Source organism: Lacerta agilis, chromosome 9, assembly GCF_009819535.1.
Source record: "Lacerta agilis isolate rLacAgi1 chromosome 9, rLacAgi1.pri, whole genome shotgun sequence".
Taxonomy (NCBI): domain Eukaryota; kingdom Metazoa; phylum Chordata; class Lepidosauria; order Squamata; family Lacertidae; genus Lacerta; species Lacerta agilis.
This window is the reverse complement of record NC_046320.1, coordinates 61,806,787-61,834,374: the sequence shown is the minus strand read 5'-3', so window position 1 is coordinate 61,834,374 and position 27,588 is coordinate 61,806,787. Positions and strand designations below refer to the sequence as shown.

The window sequence follows — 27,588 nt, the reverse complement described above, 5'->3', positions numbered from 1 at the left end:
AAAACGTCAGTGATAGAATCATGTTGCAGTACAGCATGGAATACAGTTGAGACACACATAGCCTTGCATTTCTCTAGCACACTGTGTGGGTTTAACATGTTGCAATATTGCTCACAAGTAATGGTATTCTTGAGCCTGATACAACCACCATGGTATTCTCAAAATGCTGAAGACAGCACTCACAGAAGGTAAGCATTTTTATTTGAGTCATTCAACAAAGAAATACAAATAAAAATTGTATAAACACAAGAACCACATTGGCATCATAACACAGATGACAAAAGGACAAAAAGTAAAAACCATAAAGAAAACTATTCGGCCGCTATGTACAGTTGGACACTGTTGTGTCATACACTAAAAGTCTTTTACAAAATAATCTCATGTCACGAAGACCACCCTCCAGTCAGTCCTGATGCTCTGCAAGATGGCTTTGCTGTAGAATCTACCTACAACCAAGACAAAAAACATTATGAGACTAGTGCAACATTTACAATCGTTTTTAAAAGGTCCATTTTCATGAACTGCTTTAAGTCCTCTATTTATTCCTCGCTTCACTGTTAAAGATCATATGCATCTCTGTCAACGTGAAATATTTCTGATGACCCAATTGCACTTTACATGCCCAGGCGTCCCAGTTCAGCTCAAATGAGGGAGCTATGTCAAAGAACTGTAGAAACTCAGCAAGGAAGTTCTTGGTTTACTAGAAACCAAGCTGTAGAAGAGCCTTTCACGGCTTCAACTGCTAGTGGGAAAGAGAAAGTGGCAATACAAGGAAAATTATTGTTAGCCAGGTGATTAAATAGAAACTGCCATCTGCATATGATCTTTAATGTTTCCAGATTTAAAAGTTCGTTTAGGTTTGTAGAATTCACTAATAGCTATAAAAGAAAAAAGCAAGCATTAAATCTTAAAGAACGAACACTTAAAACGAGGTTCCACAATTGATATACAACACTAAACAGAAGACCAAAAATGATTAAGCTGTAAAGGCATTTATGCACTTTAACTCCTGTAAAAAACCATTTTAAGTTAAGACACTTAAATCTTCAAAGAAGATTTTTAAAAAGAAGCCAAAGTCTGAAGTTTTCCACTTTAATCTTTACGCTGGTACATGAAGTTGGAAGAGACCATACCACAGGACAGCGTTTTCTGGTGTATGCCTTGCGCTCTGCCTGCAACGTGCGACCCCCAGAGATAGACGTGGTCAGGGTGACACACGGCCTGCAATGAAGTTCCCGCTGGCGGGTACAAACAAGGTATAATGTCAGAGTTAGAAGACAACAATCTTGTTTTGCTTAAGTTGTACCCATTTCAGTACTTTACCTGTTGGTTAACACTTCTATTAAGTTTAATTATTCCTCTACACCACCTGGCACACAATGTAAGCAGAAAAACTCTTATGTTTCTCTGAAGTACTAAGGACGATGAACCACCTTTTACAGAGTTAAAGATCTATAGACACTTAAAAGCAAAGAGTTTTAAAAACACATTTCAAAACACGTTTTTTAAAAAAGTTTTTTTTTTAGAAAAGGGCTATCCAAGAAAAGTGGTTTATACTTGTTTGTCTATTGATCTTTAAATTAGATTAGACGTATGGGTGGTGACACTTTCACTCAATACACACCTGTTTCTTTCCAGGTTTTCCTTTAGTATGGCTGGTAGTTGTTTTGGTGATTACCGCCACCTCGGGATGCCTTTCCATAAGTGCTTTGCTGTCCTGTTCAGGAGAGAGAAATTGCAGTTTCAAGGTCCAGCTTAAAACCACAGAATATTCAAAACATGCTGTACCAAACTATTATCGGAATCGTTACAGATACTTACACAAACCTTTATCAGTTTCAATACAGACTCCCACAACTAAAAATCCATAAAGAAATATGCACAACCCTCCTCTTCCTGCCCCATAGATGCCAGGATGAGAAAGACCATAAAACCACCCTAAATCTATAGTGTGAACTAGAGGCAATGTTGAAAGAGGCTTACCACTGTAGTCAGCGTATCCCTGTCCATAGCCATAACTTGGGTAGTTGTACCCAGAATAATCATATCCACCATAGCTGCTGTAACTCTGGTCGCTGTAAGGGCTGTTGTAACTTCCATATCCTTGATCATAATAGTTGTTATACCCTTGGTTCCAGCTTTGGCCTTGACCTAAAATAAAGTGATTATGACATGAAGTCTTTAGCCCTGCTTTTTTTCTATGTTAGAGGAAAATTAAAAGCCACTGTATTTAAAGCTTTTTTTACTCTCAGCTGCAAAGGCTCCCAAATTTAAAATATGTAGAACCATCTCTGCCCTCAGACTTACAATATACTATCACGCCAACGACACCCCCTCAAGTTGCAACTTCTGATTCAGATGGTTTCTGGGGACAAATTTCAGCAGTTAAGATTTAAGGCACACTTACCCCTGCCACGTCCTCTGGAACCACCACGCCCACCAGATGAAGCGCCTCTGCCTCCCTTCTGTTGCTGCTGTTGCTGCCTATATACATCTTTGGGCTGTGCTACTTTTATCTCACACTAGATGAAAACAAAAAGTGCAGGACTGTAATACTACATACACGAAGGAATTAACATTCTGAACTATCATCGCTCTTCCATGCAAGAGAAGAATGCAAGCGACAAACACAAAGCAATACCTTTCCAGAACCAATTTGATGGTATCTGCTTTCCAACAATTTCTTTACCGGTTCTTCATCTGAGTATGTGATGAAACAGAAACCCCTTCTTTCATTTGTCTTCGTGTCCATGGGAAGCTCAATATTTTCTATCTGAAAACCACAGTAAAAAGCTGTAAAACCTAACCCAATTTCAGCCTTCCATCAAACTAGTGCTCTCCCGTGTGTTTTGATCTACAACTCCCATCAGCCCCAGCCAACAAGAGCCTTCCTTCATCTTCTTGGCCCATTTTGCAACGTGTATATCTTCACTCTTACAGCTTCCCACCTCTAGCATCCAATTTTTTCTTGCAAACCCTCATGCCTAAAACTAAATCTCTAACTTCCACGTACTCTCAAATCCTTCCCCTGGAATCTGATCAAACTCGAGCTACATTTACTCACATTCATCCAATGCTCTTCCCTCATTCTTTTTGTTACCCTCTTAGTTCTTCCTTCACCCCTCTTCCTTTTACCTCATTGATGCAATTTAGACTACAAATTCTTTGAGACAAGGCTCATCTTTTTCCTTATATGCATTAAAGTGTATTGACTAATAATTAATGTTTTCAGGCAGCTTGCAAGAAAAGTCTGAGTAGTGTAAAAATCCGAACCCATGCCCCTACTTCCATTGTAAATGCAACTCTCAAATTGTTCCCATTTATTCCCAGTATAAGCTCTAAAAGTCAACGACCCCAAGAGAAAAGCTATCAAAGCTACTCAAAGGTCACATCTGCACATAATAAGCCAGACTTTCTGGCCTATTTTGAATCAGCTTTACTGATCATAGCTTCTTGCAACAAACTCTGATCCCTAACTTGGATATAATGAGATGTCGAAGCTCCCTCCTTCATTACTCGTTTGTGCCAGAGGATCAATATAAAGGAGTGACCAGGGAAGGTCTAGCTAACCACTGTATGCAAATGTAGACAGTGTCATTCAAAACTACTATATTACAGTAAGCCCACGACTTTCGGGGATCATGCCTAAAGCCAAAATTACATAGTCAAAACACATTGGGTGCAATGGTGGAGGAGATTGCCACATTCATTTTACTGATGCCAAACCCTTTTTAAATTTTGCCAAGCATGTAAAGCTGAATGCACACAAGTTAAATGTGCACAAGTTGCAGGCATCTTGTACAATTTAGAACAAGCAATGTTTTACCAGTAAGTATGCCATACAATACCCCTCAACTGTAAGCACACAAAAAATGCTAGACAAAGACAACAACAAAGATTATACCTCTCCAAAGCCACCAAAATATTCCTTTATTTGCTCTTCAGATGTATCTGGACTCAGTCCACCAACAAACACTTTTTTGGGTGGCTCTTTCCCTTTTAAAGCTTTTGCCCTTTTGGGATCTATTAACTTGCCATCCAATTTGTGTTCCTTCAGTTCCAAAACCTAAAAATACATGAGTTCAAATTCAGACTCAGAAAATGAAAATACTTCACAAGTATTCAGAGATGCTACTTATGGCCATTTAACACCAAGATTTACATACCTTCTCAACACTGGCAGCATCTTTGAAAAGCACAAAGCCAAAGCCTCTAGACCTCCCTGTGACAGGATCTGTTTTAATTGTGCAGTCCACCACTTCTCCAAAGCGAGACAAATACTCTGTCAAATCTTTTTTGCTCGTATCCCAGCTTAGGCCTCCAATGAACATTTTACTGCAATGAAAGAACAGAGAGTTGATTGAATTATACCTTTCCAAAACATTATGTATTTAATGTATGTCTTGACTTTCCATGTGCAAGGTAGCTAATAAATTTAAAGTAAGGCAATTACATTAAACCAATACAGAACATTATTAAGCAAGATAGACAACTATGCTTGATTGCCCCAATTCATTTACCATGTCTCTATTGTATTCCACATAAATTAGAAAAACTAAAACATGTCACACTTGACGTACAGTCACAAGTTAGTAAGAAAAATCCAAAACCTCATTTTTACACTTCTCTACTAATTTGTCCCGCATATGTGGTTCAAACTGTAAGCAAAGGTGACTGTAAAGGTACTTGATTTTTATATATATATAAAAGTCCCATCTCTTATCCCTACCATGGGAACATCTGGGCATAAAGTCCTCAATGTTGATCTACAATGTTATCTTTATTTTCCAAATACAAGAGTAGCTAAGTATAGATTAACATTTCCATGAAGCAGAACACATTCTGTGTCTATTATAAGATTGTGACAACTCTTTTAAGTTCTAATGCTTCTACACAACAGTAAATGTATATAAGGTTTAAAATACATGCCTATGAAGATAGAAACCCTATTACACTTTCAGCCACACAAAGAAAATATTACCCATGCTTAGTGGGAACCTTATTTTGTTTAAATAGGACTTACTTACTTCAAAATAAAAGTATATAGACTGGATGTTATTTGCAGGCAAACACAATCTATCCTGATTTAAGACTTTGCAGCAGAAATGAAAGGTACATATTTGATTAACAGCTCATCCTATCTTGAGCTTAGAATGGAATTAGGACAGAAAGAATGACATTTAGTTAAGACACCCTTCCCTGGAAGCAGGAAACATGCATAGTAAGTAAACTATCAGATTTGAATATTGTAGGTGGCTGGGTTAAGGCCTTGGAGCAGGGGTCCCAACCCAAGGCCCATGGGCCGGATGCGGTCCAATCGCCTTCTAAATCTGGCCTGCAGACGGTCCGGGAATCAGCATGTTTTTACATGAGTAGAATGTGTCCTTTTATTTAAAATGCATCTCTGGGTTATTTGTGGGGCATAGGAATTAGTTCATTTTCCCCCCAAAATATAGTCCGGCCCATCACACGGTCTGAGGGACAATGGACCGGCCCCTTGCTGAAAAAGTTTGCTGACCCCTGCCTTAGAGAACTGTGTGGCCCTGCATGGCCAACACCCAGGAATAGTCAGAATTGCAATCCAGCATCATCAGAAGGATGGTACAACAAAATAGGTTTAAAGATGCTCAAGGTAAATCTTTAAAAATGTAATATAAACACCAACAACTGGGAATCACTAGCCTGTGAGCGCTCCAACTGGAGAACAGCCTTTACCAAAGGCATCATGGACTTTGAAGAAGCACAAACTCAAAGGGAGAAACGTGCTAAGAGGAAGGCACCATTTGGCAAATCCTCACTGTGATCAACTCCCACCTGAAACCTATGACCCCACTGTGGAAGTATGTGTGGATCCAGAATTGGCCTCCACAGTCACAGACACACCGTTAAGACCATATTCATGTAAGACAATCTTTATCGGTTACAAGTGATCGCCAAAGAAGACAGCTACATCCAAGAGTCTCCATGTTGCATGAGAGCCAGGCAAAGTGTAGCAGTTAGGATTGCTGGGAGTAGGGCAATGTTTCTCAAACTTGGGAGTTACAGTCCAACAACAGCTGGAAGACCCACCATCCCTGACCCTTGGTCCTGCTAGCTAGGGACGATGGGAGTTGTAATTCAACATCCAGAGACCCAAGTTTGAGAAACAAAGGACAGTGGCCTGGGAGGGTTCAAATCCCCACTCGGCCACATTCTCTCTCACCCTAAGCTACCTCACAGGATTGTTATTGTGGAAATTATACGAAATGGAAGGGCAAGGAGGACCACGAATGCCTGGGAGGGGCGGGGACGTTGGGACCGAAACGCAGCAAGTGAAGCAAAATGCACTAGCGTAGCAATCCTGTGATGAGCGCAGCCTAGGCAGAGAGCAAGTGCACCCAGAACCCATAAAGATGCCTTAAGGAGAGCCTGACCCACAACGAAGCCTACACAGGCCGGCAGCGGCTCTCCAGGGCTGCAGAACAGAGTCTCTCCCTAGCCCCGCTGGGGATCGAACCTGTGACCTCCCCGCACGCAAAACAGGCGCCCCTTACTACTCAGCCGCTGCCTCTTCCCCGGTTCCCACACTGCGCACGCGGCGCCCGCTTTGCTTGATCCCGCCCACCGGGCTCCCCGATAGGCTGCCGCTTGCGTCACGGCGCCTTAACGGGCACCTTCCCGGCTCCGCCCAGTTGGAAGCGGAGGCCGAGCGCGCGAGCGGGTGGGGGGCGGAGCGAAGGACACACAAAAGGGCCCGGGGAGGCGGCGCTCGCGTGGGAACGGCCTAGTCACGTGGCGAAGCCGCCTCAGTTCCCCCCCCTCCTCTCTCTCCCTCCTTCCCGCCATTTACTTTTCCTACAGGACAAAATGGCGCCCTCACTCTTTCCCTCCCCCCCTCCCCTCGCCACGCCGCGAGGCTTGTTTCCTCCACCTGCTCGTCCGCCCTTCGTACCCGTCATCTTGCTGGTTCTTGCTGGCGTTGATCTTGGAGCCCTCGGCGAAGTCGTCCCCGCCGGCGCCGGAGCCCGCGTTGTTGTTGTTGCTGCTGCCGTAGTCGGTGTTGTCCTCCATGGCCGAAAAGGGCCGAGAAGAAGCGCGCACAACACACACACGAACACACACACAAGGCAGGAGAAGGGACGAGCGAGCGAAGCCAAGCAGAGTATTAAAATGGCGGCCGTAACAAGAGATCCGGGCAGAGCCTGCGCCGCGGTTATATACGGCCTCTCTCGCCCAATCGGCGCTGTCCGCAGGCGCAGGCGCGGAAGAGGGCGGAGGGATTTCCTGTAGTAAAAGAGCGCTCCAGTGGCGGAAGGGCAAATATTGAGGCGTGAGCCTGAATGGGTTGGAACTATGTTAACAGCAGGGCCTTTCGGTTTCTTCCACCAGGGACTCCACGCGTACAGTCCCTGTTTGCGTTCAGTGGGTCTCGTTTCCCATTATTATCATTTATTACCCGCCCTTCGCCCGAAGGCTGCAACATTTTAAGCACAACATTTAAAAATCGGTTCAAAGCAACAAAATAAGACGGGTCCTAAAAAACAAAAAGCAGCGGTTGTTATGCTGAGTCTATTTACTCAGAAGGCAATGGTGGTGGATTCAGGGCTCAGTTGCTGTTAAGGGACCTGCATCTGCCGTCGCTTTTCATAAAGTCTTTCTTTCACAAGTAAATACAGATGGGCAGGACACCCAGTGGGAAAGCGAACCGTGCTTCTAGGTTTCACTTTCACCCCACATTCACAACTGCATGCAAAGTTTTTGTTTCTGTGCTTGCCCCAAAATCAGTTGTACGGCCTGCTTGTGTGGTTTGTAGCATCTTTCGCAAGTTACACAGTGTGGAAGAAGGGGTTCGGTGGCGGCTTTTAGTGGACACAATGAAGCCCTCCCATGTTTGGGGCTGTATGGTCATGTAGTGCAGGAACAGTTCCCCAGAGGACATCCATACGTATCATGATTTGGATGAGGTTTCTGTGAGGGCTGTATTCCTTTGTGGGAAACAGAGTGCAAATCAAGGGTGAGTATGGCCATGATACATGAGTACAGCTACATACACACCATGCATTTAAAGAACCCCCACCCCCCAAAAAAATGTGAATTGTAAGAAACTTGTTGCACAGCTATAATTCCCAGGACCCTTAACAAACTACAATTCCCATAATTCTTGGCGGGGGGCATACTTTAAACGTATGGTATGTACGCAGCCTTATATCTTTCGTCCAGTACCCTACATGATTCCAGCCACATAAAAGTTAAAGGTTTCTCCCAGTGCTTTTTTTCTAAAAAATAAAATAAAAATGTTTAGTGGTACTCTCATTTTGACTCAAGAAAATCACCATTTTATAGTTCAAATCGGGAAAAATAAATACAGTAAATGGACAAAAGGGCAAAGATTCACAAAATGTTTAGGGCAGGGGTAGGCAACCTAAGGCCTGGGGGCCGGATGCAGCCCAATCGCCTTCTAAATCCGGCCCGGGAATCAGTGTATTTTTACATGAGTAGAATGTGTCCTTTTATTTAAAATGCATTTCTGAGTTATTTGTGGGGCCTGCCTGGTGTTTTTACATGAGTAGAGTCGAGTGTGTGCTTCTATTTAAAAGGCATCTCTGGGTTATTTGTGGGGCATAGGAATTTGTTCATTCCCCCCCCCCCAAAAAATATATATATATATAGTCTGGCCCACCACATGGTCTGAGGGACGGTGGACCGGCCCACGGCTGAAAAAGGTTGCTGACCCCTGGTTTAGGTATATGTGTACCCCTGCACCCCACCCCCATCCCCTGAAAGAAAGCACTGATTTCTCCACACATACATTGTTCTCTCCATCCAGGCAAGCAAGGTCTGTCACAGTTCAAGAACACACCCGAGCCAGGAAAAAGCACCCAAGGAGGGTGGTGCCCAGCAGTCGGTGTGAGGAGTTCCCTGGCTGCATTCCCAAACTCCCCACTGCTTGCTATTCAGACTTTAGCAGGAAGTTAAGTAATGCTTCACGCAAGACTTCTATCATGTGCACACTTATCAGGAAGGAAGGAAGCTCCACTGAGGTCCGTGGGGGCGGCATCTCCATGTCAGCTAGAGTAAGATTATGGTGCCCATGCTCTTTCCACCCTTTTTGTAAGGCAGCCCTGTTTAGGGAAGCTTTTAATGTTTAATAGATTATTGCATTTTAATATTCTGTTGGAAGCCACCAAGAGTGGCTGGAGAAACCCAGCCAGATGGGTGGGGTATAAATAATAAATTGTTGTTGTTGTTGTTGTTGTTGTTGTTGTTCAGCCTTTCCAAGCAGGGTTACCTGGCTCCAAGTTTAGAAAAGACACAAGGAGCAAAGGACGCAGTTTCTTTTTCTGACAAATATTTGTGCCCATACTAACAATACAGCTCAGGTAAGAACCAGCCTGCCTGAAGTGTATGCAAGGAGTCAGGGGCGTAGCAAGGGGGGGCATAGGGGGCAGTCCGCCCCATGTTCCATAATGGAGGGGGTGACAAATTACCAAGGAACAATTACTGCCCTACTAGGGCGGTTCATAAAAAAAATTTAAATGCCTGCTCCAAAGGTCTTATTTTATTATACTAGGGATTATATAACTATATATGAAATTTCATGCATATCGGTTAATATCTTGACCCTCCACCACCAAAACAGCTGTTTACTTGGCTGTTTTCCTGTGTCGTGAAGGCTGAAATTTCAGTTCAGTGGAGTACTTACTGCTCCCAACCCTAACCCTATGGAAAGCCATCTAATTAGACTTTAATTTGATTTTGAGATGTTTTTAGGAGGTAATTTAATTATTGTTTGATTTTATACCAATGTTATGTATCGGATGTTAGCCACCCTGAGCCCAACTTTGGCTGGGGAGGGCGGGATATAACTAAAAGTTTTTTATCATTATTGTTATTATTCCTTTGTAAGAAAATATTAAATAATGTAAAACCATTTTTGCAGGGGGGGAATCAATGGGGGGTGACAATAAATTTTCCGCACCGGGTACCACCTGACCTTCCTACGCCTCTGCAAGGGGTATATGCTCTTGCCACCCTGAACCATTTGGTCCCTCTAGAAAACTTGAACAATTTGGTCCCGCGCCACCTCACTTCCCGCTAACTCTAGTTCACGCATGAAGTAGTTTAAAAGCACAGGAGTGCAGCCTTTTGGTCTTTGGCAAAGTTTCTCGTTTCCTAGTTGATTCTTAGGTTTTTGTCCCTTCACAAGTGGAAGGATTATTGTATTGCCCTCCCCAAAAGGCGTCCTTATTTTTTTTAAAGCCCTTCGTTCATTTGGGAGCATCTGATTAATATATAGGACACACCGCATATCCCTCATTGAACTCAAATGACAGTGTTTTGAAATGTTTAGTTTGCAAACTTAAGCAACTGGAATGATTCCTGACCAGTGAAACTTCTTTTAAGTAGCCTACGTAAGAAAAGTGCTGCTGGATGAGACCACAGGACACGAGCACAATAGCCCTATCCTATTCATAGGCTTCAGCGACTGGTATAATTTGTTTTCTTGAAAGCCACATATACAATCTCTTAAGCTTATAGCATGTTCCTAAGATCTTTTAATTCCCCTGAGCTTCCAGCGGAAATTAATGTTTTTATCCCCTTGCATTTCAACTTATTTTATCCTCCTCTTCTTATAGGACATTGATTTTAATAACGTTTAGGTTATTCTCATTACTGTGTTTTGGTCTTGCTGTAAGCTGCTTTTCATGTGTTTATGAAGAAAAGTAGGGTTTAAATTGTGAAATTAATGGAGGAGATAAAGAGGTGTGGCAAAGTGAGGAGTACTGAGCAATCTCATTCCATGCAGCCTTACAAAAGGTAATGGTACATACCGCAGAGCCCCAAAATGGAAAACTATCCTGGTGACATGCTGGCCAAAATTTCTAAAACGAGAAGTGTTGAGTCTCAAGCCTGCTTGAATTCCACGCCCTATGACAAGGAAGCCTTTCCACATAATCCTGTGTGTGAAGTCTGACTCATTGGTTTATATTTAAAGGCACAATCTTCTTTTTCCATTTGTTCCAGGGTTGCATTTGGGCTTTGGCATAGTTAAGTTCCCTACAAAGTATCATGTTATTAAAGAGTACTTTTTGTTTGTAATTAGCAATATAGCATAGAGGGAGAGAAAAAGAAAACATCCTTCATCTGAAAATGAATTTTATTTAAAATAGCAAAATGAAAACCGAGAAGATTATTTTTGTAAAACAGTCATAGAAGTTAAATGCTCTTGAAATACAGCAGAGGTGCAGGTAATATTCTACACAATCAAAGCATGACATAGCCTAGGGGGTTTAAACTGAGCAGAGGGAGACATGGTTCGGAACTCTGAGCTTCAGAAATAAAATGCCGTAAGTAGTATGCACAGACTGCACCTGTCTCCTCAATGAGGTATCTCCGTTTATATTTAATGAGATGTTTCCACAACAGTGACAGTCTGAAATCTAATCTCACCTGGTTGCATCCAGTGTTAGTCCTACTAGTAGACACGTTGAAATTAATGAATCTTAGGTCCATTAATTGCAATGGGCTGTGAGTAGGACTAACACTGAATATAAGCCTTCCACCGTATGATACATTGATTCGCTGCTATTCTTTTACCAAAATGAAAGGGGGCAGGGCAGAAACATAAATAGTAAATGCTGTACGTAATGGGAATCTGTAAGAGTACCCACTCAGTGTTCTATGTATTCAACTTCACCAGAACCTAGAGATGTTCCAATCCAGGTTTTACCAAAAAAGAAAAGTTGCAAAGCACACAGCTGGGCCCTGAACTTTGTAGGTGTGACCTTCAAGGAAACAGCTCTGAGCATGCTCAGAACAGATGTATTGCCACCTTAGTCTTACTGGCAAAGAAGACCTGCAAATATGGCTAAATTACCATCATGCAGAAGGGGGGGGGGGGAATTGCAGAATCAGATCTAAGAACCAATAGTGCCATTAACATACACATGTACTATAATCTCATGTTTTTCTGCCTGGATATAGGTGGGTGTGACCTCCTGGCCACAGCAGTACTTTTCACACTGAGGTTGACTGAGTAGTAAAGAGAATAGGAGATTGACAGAACTATCTCCCTCATTAAACTAAATTCCAAATGGATTATGGAAAGATGCATGAGACAAAAAAGGAGAGTGGGTTTGAGATTTTGGAGGAAACTTTTTAAAAAGACCGGCTTGACGTTTCACTGGGTAGGGCTAAGCCCTGCTTGTCCTGATGCACCAAGTCACCAATGACTTCAATCAGGAAACAGGAGAATATGAGTGTGGAAACAAAGCAACAAACCAAAATACCAGAATTAAGTAACAGCCATTCATTTCTAGTCGCGTTCCAAAGGCATCCTGTCAGTTAACGATGCACACTAATAACTTGGGATGCCCACAGCAAGCAAGACGGGATCCTAATTCTGAGCATACCTTTGAATCCACCATCTAAATAAAGAATCTCAAGCGTTTCTTGGGCAGACGAAGCCTCTGCCCCAAAGCGGTAGGGCAACTGCGGGCGCGTGTCAGCTAATATTACAACGGTACCAAGGGATGCAGCCTACAATGTCCTCGCACGGCTTGTCCTGCCGATAAACCTGCAGCGAGATGCTGCTCCTATATTGCAAACAAGATGCACCCTCCCCAAGCACTTGCTCTATGCAGCGGGGAAAATGGCCGCTCAGCTTTTATTACACAACACTGTAGTTTGGGTGCACGCCCATTAAATCCGTAACTACTGTACTTTGGGTTATGGAAATGGGGATGACCGCACGCGTTATGCAGCCCGAGGCCTGACTTATTGCTAATTGTTAATATCGATATGACGATTATGATGATGCGCCGCGCATTTCAGGCGCGCCCTCGGAAGGCGCACGGTTTGCACCTTAACCCCGCGCGCATGCACGATAAGAATCCCCCACTAGCCACGGCGGGGTCTTGCTCCGCGGCGAGGTGCGCGCTCTTCCCTGCGAGCAAGCCCCGCGGGACTCAACGCGGAGCAGAGGAGTGCGCGCAGCAGAGCGCACGGCAAATGAGCCCAGCCGCTTCCAGACACCTCCTGCTCCCCGCCCGCTGCGCACCGCATTACGGCCACTCCGCCTCCCCGTCCATTCGCGGCAGCCAATCGGGCTCCCGCGATCCGGATGCAGCGGCGACTCCGCTTCCAGCCACGTGGTGCGCCCGCTCCCCTCCTCTCTCTCCCTCCTCCGCGGCCAGTTCCGCGGCTCCTCCCGGCGCTTCCCCTCCGACGCCGCGTCCCTGAAGCCGCTTTTTTCCGGGGAGGGTCCGCGCGCGCGCGCTTGTGGTGCTTGGATCGGCGTCTCCGCGCTGCCGTGCGCGCAGCCAGCAGCAGCCAGCACCCCCTCGGCTCGGTCTCGGTGGCCCCCGCGGTGGACATGGTGGGCTTCGCCGTCCCCGCAGAAGTCAGCGTGCTCCTCCTGGATATCGAAGGCACGACAACACCCATCGCGTTTGTCAAGGTGAAGATTTTGGGTGGGTGGAGGCAGAGGGAGCTGAATGGTCCCGCCGTCGGGTGCACGTCTGACACTGTTTTTTTGGGGGGGGGGGTTGGATCGGGCCGTCGGAAGCCGCAGCCTGCGCTCCAAAAACCTCCCTTGGGCGCAGGTGAGGCCGCTTTCCCTTCCGAGTAAACAAACGCTGGTGCACATTAGCGATCTGTGCGCCTCCCCACGTTCGCTTTTCTTGGCTCCGGTATGGCAGTTCCCTCTGTAATCTCATAACGTTTAGCATCTGCGTTTATAGGGAAACCTGGAAGCATATAGAGAAAGATATAAAGCAACCTTTTAAGAAAGTTGACAGTAGCAGAATGCTGAGTTTTCTATTGATCCGTGAAAAGCTACCGATAGGGTCTATAGATTAGTTGGCCTGGGGGGCATCGCAAAAACACATGGTAAAAACAGGCAATCCCCACCCCCTTTGCTGCAATTGCTGTTTCATCTGTAAGACAGTTTTTGGGTCTAGAATGATGGGGAGCTTATCCAGTGCTATTTCTGGAAAAGATTTCTCTACTTAATCTTGAGAGAATGTGGAATTAAATGTAAGTACTTTTACCAGTGTGTACTTTAAAAAAAAAATCCTTTTCATGTGTGCACCTCATGGTTATAACAAAGCAAGTTTTGTAAATACCATTCTCAGCTCCATTGCCAGGGATCTGTTAGGGTAATAACCACCCACAATTTAGTCAAGAAGGCATTTTTTGCCATAAAAAGTAGATTTTAGCAACTTTTTGCTTCACTCAGTTGCCGGAGAAATAAACAGCACAGTCCTATGCATCTTCAGAAAGCCATTTGCACTGTGATCAGTGGGGCCTGATCCCCAGGTAGGTGCGTTGTAGGCTTCCTTCGTAAACTAGCTTACCTGGGAGCAAGCACCACTGCATTTAGCAGGGGTTGCTTCTAAGCAAACGTGCATGGGCAAGTCCTGCAAATTTGTAGTCCTACAATCTGCTAGGTATTTGCAATGCAGTTTGTCCCAGAGCAGGGATGGGGAACATGCCTCACTCTGGATATTCATAGAATCATAGAGTTGGAAGAGACCACAAGGGCCATCCAGTCCAACCCCCTATTCTTGGACTCTTAACTCAGATCAGCCCTAGCTAGCACAGCCAGTGGTCAGGGAGTCCAATGCAATCTGGAGGAGGGGCACAGATTCAGCATTCCTATCAGTTGTTACAACACAATACTTTTAATCTTTGGGTTGTGGGTTCGAGCCTCATGTTGGGCAAGGATTCTCGCATTGCAGGGGGTTCGACTAGATCACCCTTGTGGTCCCTTCCAACTCTACAATTCTATGATTCTGTGAATACCCCATAGATAGCTGGATAGATAGATAAATAATGTCAATGCAGCTGTGGATTAAATGGTTTTAATAAGTGTGACTTGGATGGCTTGTGAACTACACTGCGGAATGGTTCTAAAGGCCTAGTGTGGTGCAGCAGCCCATGAGTTCAATATTATTATTATTATTATTATTATTATCATTATTTGTACCCCACCCATCTGGCCAGGTTGCCCCAGTCACTCTGGGTGGCTTCCAACATATATAAAAACAGAATAAAACACTGCACAATAAAAAGCTTCCCTATACAGGGCTGCCTTCAGACGTCTTCTAAAGTTTATACAGTCTGGGTCAGAGAGACCCAAGTTCACATCCCCGCAAAGCCATTGAGCTCGCTGTGTTGGGGTTGAAGCAGTCGCCTGTCTCACAGAGTCTACAAAAGCAATATTGAGAAGGATGAAAAGTAACAAGTCCACATTTGCTGCCCTGAGATCTGAAGAAGAAGGGTACAATATGAATGTGGTAAATAGACCAGCAGCCCTCCAGATGTTGATGGATTCCAACTCCCATCAGCCTTAGCCAGCTTGGCTAATAATAGGCAGGGCTGATGGGAGTTGTAGTCCAACTGCATCTGGAAAGCTGCAGGTTCACCATCCCTGCCTTAAATGGACTTGCATTTATCAGTCAGGTTTTCCAACCTGGAGATGTTGTTTTCCCTTTTCAAAATTGCTGCAGAGTTCTCCTGCTCCTTCGTCTGTTACTTTGCTTTCCCCTCTGCCCTCACCCCAGCTTCTGCAGGGCAGAATTGAAGTCCTGCTGATGGTCTGATAATGTTAGGCAAGAGAAATCTCTCAGTTGAATTGTCTCCTGAAGCCATGTCACTTTCAAATGAAATTTTAACACATCTCAGCTGCGACTGGGTCACCTTGCTTGCTTTTTTTTAATTAATGCAACTTCGGGAAAACAGAACTTCTGGAATAGCCGTGTTACAAAAAGTCTCCTGGCACCTTTCAGTGTGTCGGAAGGGAACCTGAGGATCACCTAGTCCAACCCCCTTGTAATGCAAAAATATGCAGCTGTCCTATATGGGGATCGAACCTGCAACCTTGGCATTATTAGCACCATGCTCTAACCAACTGAGCTATCCATACCTGCCATAAGTGTACTGTATTTTAGACATACAAACCCAGTCCCCACTAAGCTCAAGCACATTGTAACTGAAATAATCACATTTCCTTCCTGTTTCCATATGCTTCCATACTGCCACCCCTTCCTCTGTTTTCTCTCCTGCGTCGTCGTTTGTAAGCTCCTCAGGGCGGGGAATCTATCCTCGTATTTTGTACAGCACCGCGCGTGCATGTGGTGGCATACGCATAAATAGTTACAGGTAGGTAGCCGTGTTGGTCTGCCATAGTCGAAACAAAATAGGAACATTCCTTCCAGTAGCACCTTAGAGACCAACTGTTCGTTATTGGTATGAGCTTTCATGTGCATGCACACACTGAAGAAGTGTGCATGCGCACGAAAGTGCATACCAGTAAAAAAAACCTAGTTGGTCTCTAAGGTGCTACTGGAAGGAATGTTTTTATTTTGTTTATACGCATAAATAGTGTTTTGTTTTGTTTTTTTGTAGGTCCCCGCTTTTGTAACAGGGACCTTATTGAATTGCATCAAGCACTACTGCCTGTTGTCAGATATATAATACTCATACACATGTACACAGACACGTCCAGAGAGCTTTTAAACAGAAGGGGCAAAAGGCCATGAAATGCAAGTAGAGCATGTGAGCTTCCTGTGCTGCTTTGCATTTCTGGCCTCTGCAGTTTGCATCATTTTTCTTTACCCAGGTTTATAAATTTGCCAGCAGAGAGTAACGCTTAACGCACCTGCAGAGGGTTATAAATCCACAAAAGGCGATTCTACATCAGTTCTGTTTAAGATGACACAGGATTCTCGTTCAGTATGGTGTTCACTATAATACTGCCGTTAAATATCACGGGGGGAAACCGGCTGGGAATTTCCTCTGCCTGAAACTCTGGAGAGCCAACTGCCCACCAGTGTGGACATTACAGTGGTGCCTTGGTTCTCAAACACCTTGGTACTCAAACAACTTGCAACCCAAACACTGCAAACCCAGAAGGAAGTGTTCTGGTTTGCGAACTTTTTTCAGAAGCCAAACGTGCTCCGTTCTGAGTGTTACACTTCCGTTTTGAGTGGCACACTTTCGTTTTGAGCGTTGTGCTGAGGTCTGTCTGTTTCTGCTATCTATTTTGCGCTTTCATTTTTGCGGCTCTTTTTGTTTTGTTTTTGTGACTGTGCGGAGCCCAGTTCAGCTACTGATTGATTGATTGATTGTGTGACTGCAGTACCTTGTTTATTGCTTTCATTTTTATGGATCATTGGTCTCGTTAGATAGTTAAATTCATGGTAAATTGCTGTTTTAGGGGTTGTTTTTAAAAGTCTGGAACGGATGAATCCATTTTGCATTACTTTCTATGGGAAAGCGCACCTTGGTTTTGGAACGCTTTGGTTTTGGAACGGACTTCTGGAACGGATTAAGTTTGAGAACCAAGGTACCACTGTACTGGACTATGTGGACCAAGATGGACACAGTATAAGGCCTGTGTTTCCTAAGTGAAGACATTTGGGACTGGGCTTCTATGTATTTAAAATTTTAATAAATACCCAAATGGACTGAAAGCCCTGTATACCCTTGCCTTTTTTTAAAGTAGAACAAACACTTCATAATATTAAGAACTTAGGGCTGCTATTTCTTCTGCTCACACTCCTGCTATATAAACGTGAGTGAGCTGAGAGCTGTCACCTCAAATACTTAGGAAATTAGGTCACAGTTACACAGTAGGCTTCCTACTGACACTGTATTTTGCCTTAATACACACACACACAGAGAAAGAGAGAACTATTATTGTTGTGCCAGAAATGTTTTTTTCTGGCATTCAGAAGTTTGCCTGGTGCTTTCTGGTCCCTCCTATTGACTTGGTTACCTGGAACGCCGCCTCAAATGAATCCCCAGCTTTGCTAATACAGTATAATGACTGCTGTGTTTCCCGTTACTTCTGTCCTCTAGCACTGGGTTTCTCAAATTCGGGTCTCCAGTTGTTGTTGGACTACAACTCCCATCATCCCTAGCTGGCAGAGCCAGTGGGCAGGAATGATGGGAGTTGTAGTCCAACAACAGCTGGAGACCCAAGTTTGGGAAACCCTGCTCTAGCAAAATCTGGTCTGGGAGTACGTGAATAGGCATTAAGAGGAGCTTGTTGAGGGGGAAAGAGGCCCATTGCCCAGGAAAGCTTATTGAAGGGGGAGTTTATCCTTTTGAACCAAACTGGCATTTTTTATTCTCAAAGTAACCTTAGAGTTTTGAGGGACTAGGAGTCTCTTTTGAGAATACATTTTTTTTCTCTCCAAGTTGATTTTTGCAGCATGAGCAGCCAACCTTGAACTTGATTTCTTACCTGACTTGAAGGCTGCATCATTTGTCAATTAGCCGGTCCATTGCCCCTGGGCATGAACTGCAAATGTCAGACTTTTTGTTCTCTGTTTAATTGGCTGCGCCCAGTCTAGAGGTTCCTTAAAGTGGCACTTTTTCTGATACTCAGTAATATCAGCTATAACACCTCGTCTCCAGCTGTCCTGTTGGAGCTTCCATCCCAACACTCCCATAGAAATATCCTGAAATGCAGGCATCTGTATTGATGCATTATTTAAACATGCATAAAAGCACCCCAAGAGCAACAGCACATAACACAATACCCAGTCGATTAGGATCAGCATGTCTTCAATCCTGTGCAATGTTTCCTGGGAACAAACTCCATTGAACTTGGTGGTTCTCACTTCCGACTGCATAGGGTCAACTTGTGAAACATACTGAGTTTCACAAAAAAAAAAACGGTTCGTCCAGCTGTAGCTTTAATTAGAAATGCAAAACAACCTTGTAAAGAAACGTTACCACTGCTTGTGTGAAGCCGTACCTCCATCAAATAAAAGGAAAGACGTATCTAGCCTTTGCTTATCCTTTTAATTCCCTGTGCTTATGCATCGTAAGCAAACTTGAAAACCTCATTACAGTGGAACCTCTACTTACGGATGTAATCAGTTCTAGAGGTCCGCCTGTAAGTCGATCTTGGTCGCTGGTAGAAGCGCCGTTGTGCGCAGGTGCATTCGGCGGCAGCGCACTTCTGCGCATGTGCAGGCGGCGGCGGCCACTTTGGCGCGTGCGCGAATCGCGGCAAACCCAGTATTTCCGGGTTCAGGCCCAAGTAGAAGCGGTTGTAAGTAGAGGTTCTACTGTATTGCCTCATTCATTTGCCAGAGGAAGGAGGGCCCGCCCATTAGCCAGTTGATACTGGCAGATGTTGCCGTCATTCCTATTCTGAAAAGTGTCTCAGAGCTGCACTACCCTACATTTCAGTGGGGGTGGCAGTGGTGCTCCCCTGGTTTCCTGACAGCTGAGTCACTGCTGCTTACATACAGAAGGAGAGGGTTTGGGGTGGGGTGGGGAGGTCAGCATGGTGCAAATGCACTGCCAGGACGCTCCTGCCATTGCACTTTCACCGCACCTGTCTTCCCACCACTTCGCCCCTCTCCTTCCCAGGAAGCAGCAGGGCCTCTGCCGTCAGGAGGTCAAGTGAGCGCTGCCCCAGCTCCCCCACCCACCATTGTTCTAATTATCCATCAAACGATGCATTTAACTGAAGGCTTTGTATTCACACGCCCTTCTGTAATGCCAGGAATTGGAACTAACAGGGCGAGGAAGCAAATGTGCTTTGCCATTTTTAAATGTTAAGAATATCAGTTGGATTTCAACGGGGCATCGCCCATAACTTTATATTGCAACTACGACATCCAGGCCTAATCCCCATTTCCCCTTAGAATAGTGTTCTCCCACCCTTGGGTTCTCCAGCTGTCATTGGACTACAACTCCCATCATCCATCACCACAGGAGCTGGAGTCCAGCCACAGATGGAGGGCACCACGTTGACTACCGCTGCTCCGCATGCCGATGCCCTGTGTGAGCTAGCAACACATGAGTAGGGCTGAGGTCACTCTGAAATTGGAAAGTTTTCCACGGGCAATGGCCTCATGTTCATTTCGCTTTTTGTCTCGCTAGGATACTCTGTTTTCCTACATTAAAGACAACATCCGAGAGTACCTTCGTGCACACTGGGAGGAAGAGGAGTGCCAAGAAGACGTCGGCCTTCTGAGAAAACAGGTAAAGTGTTTTCCTTTTCATCGTCTTCTAACAAAAATGATTTTATTATTTGTATGCCACTCCCAACAAAATATTAGAAATGCAATAAAACATCAACCATTAAAACAAGGCTGCCTTCAGATGTCTTCTAAAAGTTATGTCGTCCTTTATCTCCTTGACATCTGATGGGAAATCGTTCCACAGGGCGGGCGCCACCACCGAGTAGGCCCTCTGCCTGGTTCCTTGTAGCTTCAGGTGTTGCCATGAGGAAACCGCCAGAAGGCCTTTGGAGGTGGACCTCAGTGTCTGGGCTGAGCGATGGGGGTGGAGATGCTCCTTTGGTATACAGGTATTCTAGTCTTCGCTTGCTGCAGTCGGGACACCAGGTCTAGGGCTAAGTCGCGAGTACCGATGTTAATCGCGGCACATCGGTAGCAGAAAGGGACCTCTGGCTGATGCTGCAGCAAGCAGGATGCTGGAGTAGATGGACCCTGAATCTGACCCAGCTGGGCTCTTTGAAGTAGGAGTCCCCATCACTGCTGATAACGTTTTCTCACCGTGAAAGAAGAATGGACAGTGAAATTGACGGAATATGCAGAACTGGACAAAATGACGGGAAGCATCCGGGAACAGCGAGACCAGAAATTCATCAAAGTGGTTAAAATTTACGAACTATTTAAAATACAATTTACAATTGAATACGCTAATAGGTTTTCAAGAAGTTTTGTAGTTAATGTGTAGAAATATTATTGTAAGTATGGAAGTTAAAGTAAGTAGGAAATTTATGACAATGTAAGCAATGGTTGATTAAAGAAGTATAAGATTAAGATATAATTTTGAAAGCCATGTGAAGGGATTGAGGGAAGTCATGGCTTGGTTAGCCAAAAATGGAAAATGTATGAGAGTGATGGATATGTTTAGTATTGTAGTAGTATAGTGTAAAATAATAAAAATTATATTTTTTTAAAAAAGATAACGTTTTCTCACCGTTTCCCAAAGGCTGAAGAAGATGCTCACATGGATGGAGCGGTGCCCATCCCGCTGGAGACCAGGGATGGAGAGGAGGAGGTGGAGCGCATCATCCAGGCCGTCATAGACAACGTCCACTGGCAGATGTCTTTAGACAGGAAGACGACCGCCTTGAAGCAGCTCCAAGGCCACATATGGAGGGCAGCGTACGAAAACGGCCGCCTGAAGGGAGAGTGAGTGTCCTGCGTTTATGACACGAGCGGCCAGTGTGCATTATTGCCCCATTGCTTGTCCTCCCCTCCCCACCCTCCAAGCAAACACACATTTAGAGGGGATCTGCACATCAAAGCAGAAAACATGGGGCTTTGACCCCTAGCACTGGGCAGACTTCAGGCTTGCAGAATCAACTTTTTGCTGAAGCCAGGTGCAAAATGCAGACCCTTAGGATGAATTAATTCTGCGTTTAGGGGTATCGGAACTGAGTGGAGTATCAAGACTGAATGGACACACATCCATTCCTGGTCCTTCCCCCGTGCCCTGTTTTCTTTCTTTCAGCAGCATACTTTAGGATGGGATTGTTGTTGTTGTCATCCAGTGTTGGGATGGGTGTCTGTATACATCTCTTCATAATTTAGAGAAACACATAGAATCCTAGAATCATAGTATTGTCGAGTTGGAAAGGGACCCCAAGGGTCATCTAGTCCAACCCCCTGCAATGCAGGAATCTCAGCTAAAGCATCCATGACAGATGACCCTCCAACCTCTGCTTAAAAACCTCCATGGAAGGAGAGTCCACCACCTCCCGAGGGAGACCGTTTATTATACGAACATTTTTGTCCCTGTACTTCTAAGGCGCATCAGGTCTTCTTGCGCAATTGTGGAATGTGACTGTCCAGCAAATTCTGCACACAAATAAGGCTAGCACTTCCGTTGTCTCTTCAAGATATGTCTCTGGGTTGCCGCCTCATGCATTGCCATTACAGGTTCTTTGATGATGTGGTTCCAGCAGTGAGGAAATGGAGAGAAGCAGGGATGAAAGTTTACATCTATTCCTCTGGGAGCGTTGAGGCGCAGAAGCTCTTTTTTGGGAACTCTACGGAAGGCGATATTTCCGAGGTAGGCACAACGCTTTAAAGGTTTGTCTCCTTTCCTTTGCCTTTCCGGCTTCTTCCGCCCTAAAACGGTCTCACTTCCGGCTTCTCTCAGGTGCAGCGTGTCTGTTTGCGTTCACGAGATGCAGGATAAGGCCATCAAGTAACCTTGATGATTATGTTCTGCCTCCCCTGTTGGAGATACCTTGCATTGCCGGGGGTTGGACTAAAGCAATGGTAGCGAACCTATGGCACGCGTGCCAGATTTGGCACGCAGATCCCTCACTGCTGGCACGCGCACCATCGGCCCATCCGTGCTGCTGTTGTTGTTTTTTCCCCAGGCTTGCGTCCGCTGTTGAAACCTTGAACTTTTTTTTTTTTTTTTTTTTTTTGCTAGTCACTGGAGATTGTGTTCGGCGATTGATCTGTTTTTCTGTGTCAGTAGTTGTTTCTGATTGGGCGTAATAGCGTTCGTTTTTCAACCCTTATTGTGCTGTGTGTGTGGTTTTTTGGCGCTTTGGCAGACGATGATGTCGGCGCTGCATGTTAATTCCAGAGAAGGTGTTATTTGTCATTTATTTCTGTTCTCTCCCCCCCCCAAAAAAAGCTCAGCAGCTTTGGGGCGCCCCCCCCCAAAAAAGCAAAGCAACTTTTGTGCGACCCCCCCCAAAAAAGCTCCAAAACCTTGGTCGGCAGCTCCCCCAAAAAAGCTCAACAAGTTTGGGCACTTTGTGATAAAGAAGTGGGTTTTGGTTTACAGTTTGGGCACTCGGTCTCTAAAAGGTTCGCCACCACTGGACTAAAGGGTACCTTTCCAATGTGGTGATTCTATGTCCTTGAGACAATAAGATGGGCAAAAGCAGAGAAGACATGCAGTGAAGGAATTAAGCGGCAGACTGGAATGTTCCACTTCACACTGCAGATCAAGGAATTCCCCACCTCCTCCTCCTTCCATGCTCCTTTAATTAGTTTTTTTTTTTAAATGAAATTTACTTGCAAGCGGAATACAAATACAATAGGGAGCAGGCTGAACTAGAATGCTTCTCTCTGCTGTGCGTTTTAATTTTACTGCATTGAGAGTTTTGGAAACGTCTGGGCGTCCTGCGGTTTTACCGAAGAACACAAGGTTGACTCGCGTTAAAAATCAGGGTGCTTGCAGAATTTGTACTGTTAAAACGGAAAGGGGTCGAACCGTTCGCAAGAGGTGTTGAAATTCTGGGAGGTTGGATAGTTACAATGGAATCGTCTCGGTGGTGGGGTGCCCATTTTTAATCTTATTTATTTATGGTTATTACTTTGTCAAAATAAAACTAATAAAAAAGGAATGTATAAAATGTAAATAAACGTGTGGGGTTTTTTAAAATCAGCGCCGTGCAAAAATCAAAATGCAAAATACTATTTTTAAAAATCCTGAAATCTAAATCAGAGCTTTTTTTTTTTAAGGGGTACATATCCTCTTGCAGCATGAAGTGGTACAGGCTGTTTTTGCCCCCACATTCTGCTTCATGTATAAACGAGGCCTAGAGGGGTTTTCACAATCTAACCAGGACTCTAGCTTCTGTTAAATTTTGCAAACTGGGGGAAGTAACCAGGGTTTTTGTTTTTGTTTTTTGCAATCCAGCAGTGTATAATTTTTATGAAATAAGTAGAAGACGCATTAGAAACTATTCTATATAATCACAACATCAGTGAATGCAAATGTCAGTCCGTACGATGTAAAACGGTACGAATGAGCTGGCCTCATTTAACATCTGAAAACCAAGCAACATTGCGTTAAAGAACAGACCGGGCCAACAAGTGAGGAAAACGATACCAATACAAAAATGAAAGAAGGGTATGAGAAACGTTAAGCCTCTCCTTTAAAAAACAAAATGTCCTTCCTAAATCTTCCAGCTCTTTGATGGCCACTTTGACACCAAAATAGGCCCGAAAGTGGACAGCGAGAGTTACCAGAGGATTGCCGCAAGCATTGGGTGTTCCACAAGCAACATACTGTTCTTGACGGATGTCACTCGGGGTAAGAGAGCAAGTTTAGTTGTTGTGATCCTTATCTTCTCGTAAGCCTGCCCAGAAGCTGTTCACTGTACCCATTTCAAGCACGGTTATACTGATTTTAACAGTCATGACTACCCCCTCCCCCAGAGAATCTTGGGAACTGTAGTTTATTAAGGGGTGCTGTGAGTTGCGAGAACAGTCCCTGTTCCCCTTATGGAGCTGTGCTTGTCACAGCTATAGTTCCCAGAGTGGTTTATCCATCATTCCTTCTTCCCAGGGCACTCTGGGAATTGTAACCTGGCAATCACTTGTTGTTTGCCACCCTGGTCTCCTTTAGGAAGCAGGATGAGATATGAATGTGATAAATAATCAATATACTGTTTATTGCCACTTAGGCTCCTAATAATAAACCTGCTCGTGTAACGCAACAAATCAATGTTGACAATGCTAGTTTGGATGGCTCAATGGTCTGACTTAGTATAAGGCAACTTCCAATACCCTTTGTACTTTAATTTAAAATATATTCACCCAAATGACCCAGATTTTTGACAGATGTGGCCGAGTTCTCCAGCTTGTCTTCACTGACCATGTGATGATGATGATGATGATGATGATTATTTAACATAATATTTATTAAAGTTTTTAACATAACAAAAAAGAACAATAACAACAACATAAAACTACAGTAACATACATTAACAAAACACATCAAAATAACACCTTATTATTTCTATATAAAATTTTCAATTTTCCTCACATCTTATTAGGACTTCCTCCTGTCTCCTCCTTCTGCGTCCCTTGTGAATACTTTTTTTGTAACTTCCAAATCCTATATAAATCTAATCTATTCTAATCTATTTTCTAACAAACAACTTATCCATTTATATTTCTTATCACTTATCTTATATTGTAACCTTAACTATTTAATTAATTCTATCTCTTATCTTATCATATCATCTTTCATCAAAAATAACTAATTTCTAATCTACAGCCTATCTTGTACTCAAAATATATCTAACTTTCATAATATTATTTTTTGAAAGCACATTGACATGACACAATTTGTGCCATTTATTCAGCAGCTTTCTCTGGTTTGCATACTTTATTTATTACGGTGCAAGGAAAGTAGAACGTGGCCCCTGATGTGTTACTGTTTAAAACTTCAGGTGGGGCAATTTTGCACGTTTTAACAATTCCTCACTTTTATGTCAGTCAAAACAAAACAAAACCCACAACACAACCTCTTGCTCCTAGGGCAGTTTCACCAGCGCAGAGACTTTTACCTGTGCAACTTCCTCACCCTCTGCTCTTCCTGTGTGCCTGACCTGCATGACACCTAAATTTACTTCAGAGAAACTCCAGAGCAGATTTAGGGGGGACGTGAGGAGTGGAGAGGGTAGGGAACTTACATGGCACAGCTAAAAGTCATTGCGCGACCATTACTATTCAGTGGAATACCGCACACAGAAAGCAAGCATGTCAAGGAGAACGCTAGATGATAATATTAATAATAATAATTTATTATTTATACCCTTCCCATCTGGCTGAGTTTCCCCAGCCTCTCTGGGCGGTTCCCAACAGAATATTAATAAGAATAAGAATAATAAGCAATAAAATATCAACCATTCAAAACTTCCCTAAACAGGGCTTCCTTCAGATGTCTTCTAAAAGTTGTATAGTTGTTTATTTCCTTGACATCTGATGGGAGGGCGTTCCACAGGGCGGGCGCCACTACCGAGAAGGCCCTCTGCCTGTTTCCCTGTAACCTCACATTCTCGCAGTGAGGGAAATGCCAGAAGGCCCTCGGAGCTGGACCTCAGTGTCCGGGTTCAACGATGAGGGTGGAGACACTCCTTCAGGTATGCAAGGCCAAGGCTGTTTAGGGCTTTAAAGGTCAGCACCAACACACTGAATTGTGCTCGGAAACGTACTGGGAGCCAATGTAGGTCTTTCAGGACCGTTGTTATATGGTCTCGGCAGCCACTCACAGTCACCAGTCTAGCTGCCGCATTTTGGATTAATTGCAGTTTCCGAGTCAGTTTCAAAGGTAGCCCCACGTAGACCGTGTGGCAGTAGTCCAAGCGGGAGATAAACCAGAGCATGCACCACTCTGGCGAGAGAGTCCGCAGGCAGATAGGGTCTCAGCCTGCGTACCAGATGGAGCTGCCCTGGACACAGAATTGACCTGTGCCTCCATGGACAGCTGTGAGTCCAAAATGACTCCCAGGCTGCACACCTGGTCCTTCAGGGACACAGTTACCCCATCCAGGACCAGCGAGTCCTCCATACCCACCCGCCCCCTGCCCCCCCAAAAAACAGTGCTTCTGTCTTGTCAGGATTCAGCCTCAATCCGTTAGCCCCCATCCATCCTCCAACCATCTCCAGACCCTCACGCAGGACCATCACCACCTTCGTTGGTTCTGGTAGAGCTGGGTGTTATCTCCTTGAGATGCTTGTTTTCCATGGGAGATGATAATGTAAAAACCCAGCATGTTTACCTCAGACACACATTCCCTTGGCTTCCAGCATATGAGCAGTAATAAGATGGGTATCTGGATTCACGCTCTTCTGATGGATTATTCCTGCTCTTTTCCCCTCAGAGGCAGATGCCGCAGAAGAAGTTGACATGCACGTGGCGATAGTAGTCCGGCCGGGCAACGCAGGCCTGACAGACGACGAGAAATCTTACTATAGACTCATAACCTCTTTCAACGAACTCTTCTTGCCGTCCTCCACTTAAAGAAGCAAATTTCTGCGTTTCTGTTAAGAAAAGAAAGAAAGGATGATATGGGAGCGACGCCTGACCGAAATCCTCCTTGTACTATAATACGGTAGTTTTTTGCTGGTGACATGAGTTTTGGAATTGAGAGCATTGGGATCCTTGGCCTTCCAGTGACAGGAATTTTAAACCCGGTGTGGTCGAGACATCTGCTGGTGTTGCGGGCACACCTCGGACCCAGCGGCTGCGAAGCCCTGGTTGTCAGCACAACCTTGCTTTGGATTTGCACGTGGAAGTCACGCAAACCACCAGGAGGATGTTGTCCATGGAAGGCCTTCTCGAGACGAAGGGGGCTGCCGAAGTTTACCCGCAGCCGCCGTTCATCTCCAGAGGCTCCTGTGTAGGAGATCCTCGCCGTGGGTTGTGCCCAGCATGTTTACCTCAGACACACATTCCCTTAGCTTCATTCTCTCCTGCAAATAATAAACAAGTCTTTTAAGTTTTCTTTTATGTTCTGCTGTTTTTGGTTTACAAGCAGGGGTGGGGAACATCAGGCTCAGGGCCAAATGCAGGCCTCTCTATCCCGCCCATGGGATTCTCCTCAGGCCACGCCCCTTACTCAGGCCACACCCTTCCTCTGGCCACGCCCCTTAGGCCACACCCCTTCCTGGTTCTGCTCCTCTGGTGCGTTTATCTAGCTGGAACGTGCCCCAATCTTTCTTGTCTTAGTGAAGGATGGAGAGATTTGGGGAGCAGAGACACAAAAGCCCCGAGTTTTGCATGCAGGAATGTAGCATGCTATGCAAAGGTTGCGTTGTTTGCTCTGCTTAAGAGTTAACTAACCAG

The 27,588-nt window shown here is 44.6% G+C and overlaps 2 protein-coding genes across 5 annotated transcripts; one reads left to right on the top strand and one right to left on the bottom strand.

Moving 5' to 3' along the window:
- Nucleotides 1-179: 179 nt before the first annotated feature.
- Nucleotides 180-7,116, bottom strand: HNRNPDL (heterogeneous nuclear ribonucleoprotein D like). Of its 4 annotated transcripts, none has more exons than XM_033160790.1 (8): nucleotides 6,911-7,113; nucleotides 4,167-4,335; nucleotides 3,905-4,066; nucleotides 2,642-2,773; nucleotides 2,408-2,522; nucleotides 1,984-2,151; nucleotides 1,625-1,717; nucleotides 180-446 (listed from the first exon to the last, which is right to left on the bottom strand). In XM_033160790.1, exons 1-7 carry the CDS (start codon nucleotides 7,048-7,050, stop codon nucleotides 1,647-1,649), a joined length of 957 nt encoding a protein of 318 aa, XP_033016681.1. In that variant the 5' UTR covers nucleotides 7,051-7,113; the 3' UTR covers nucleotides 180-446; nucleotides 1,625-1,646. The 4 variants fall into 4 exon arrangements, with proteins under 4 accessions (XP_033016681.1, XP_033016683.1, XP_033016684.1 ...); XM_033160792.1 differs by having other exon boundaries at nucleotides 180-442; XM_033160793.1 differs by having other exon boundaries at nucleotides 6,932-7,110.
- A 6,191-nt stretch (nucleotides 7,117-13,307) lies between these two features.
- ENOPH1 (enolase-phosphatase 1) lies at nucleotides 13,308-27,245 on the top strand. The gene is made up of 6 exons (XM_033160787.1): nucleotides 13,308-13,438; nucleotides 19,888-19,989; nucleotides 20,968-21,170; nucleotides 21,921-22,053; nucleotides 23,922-24,045; nucleotides 26,624-27,245. The coding sequence occupies exons 1-6, from the start codon at nucleotides 13,355-13,357 to the stop codon at nucleotides 26,761-26,763; spliced, it is 786 nt and encodes a 261-aa protein (XP_033016678.1). The 5' UTR covers nucleotides 13,308-13,354; the 3' UTR covers nucleotides 26,764-27,245.
- The last annotated feature ends 343 nt before the right edge of the window (nucleotides 27,246-27,588 follow it).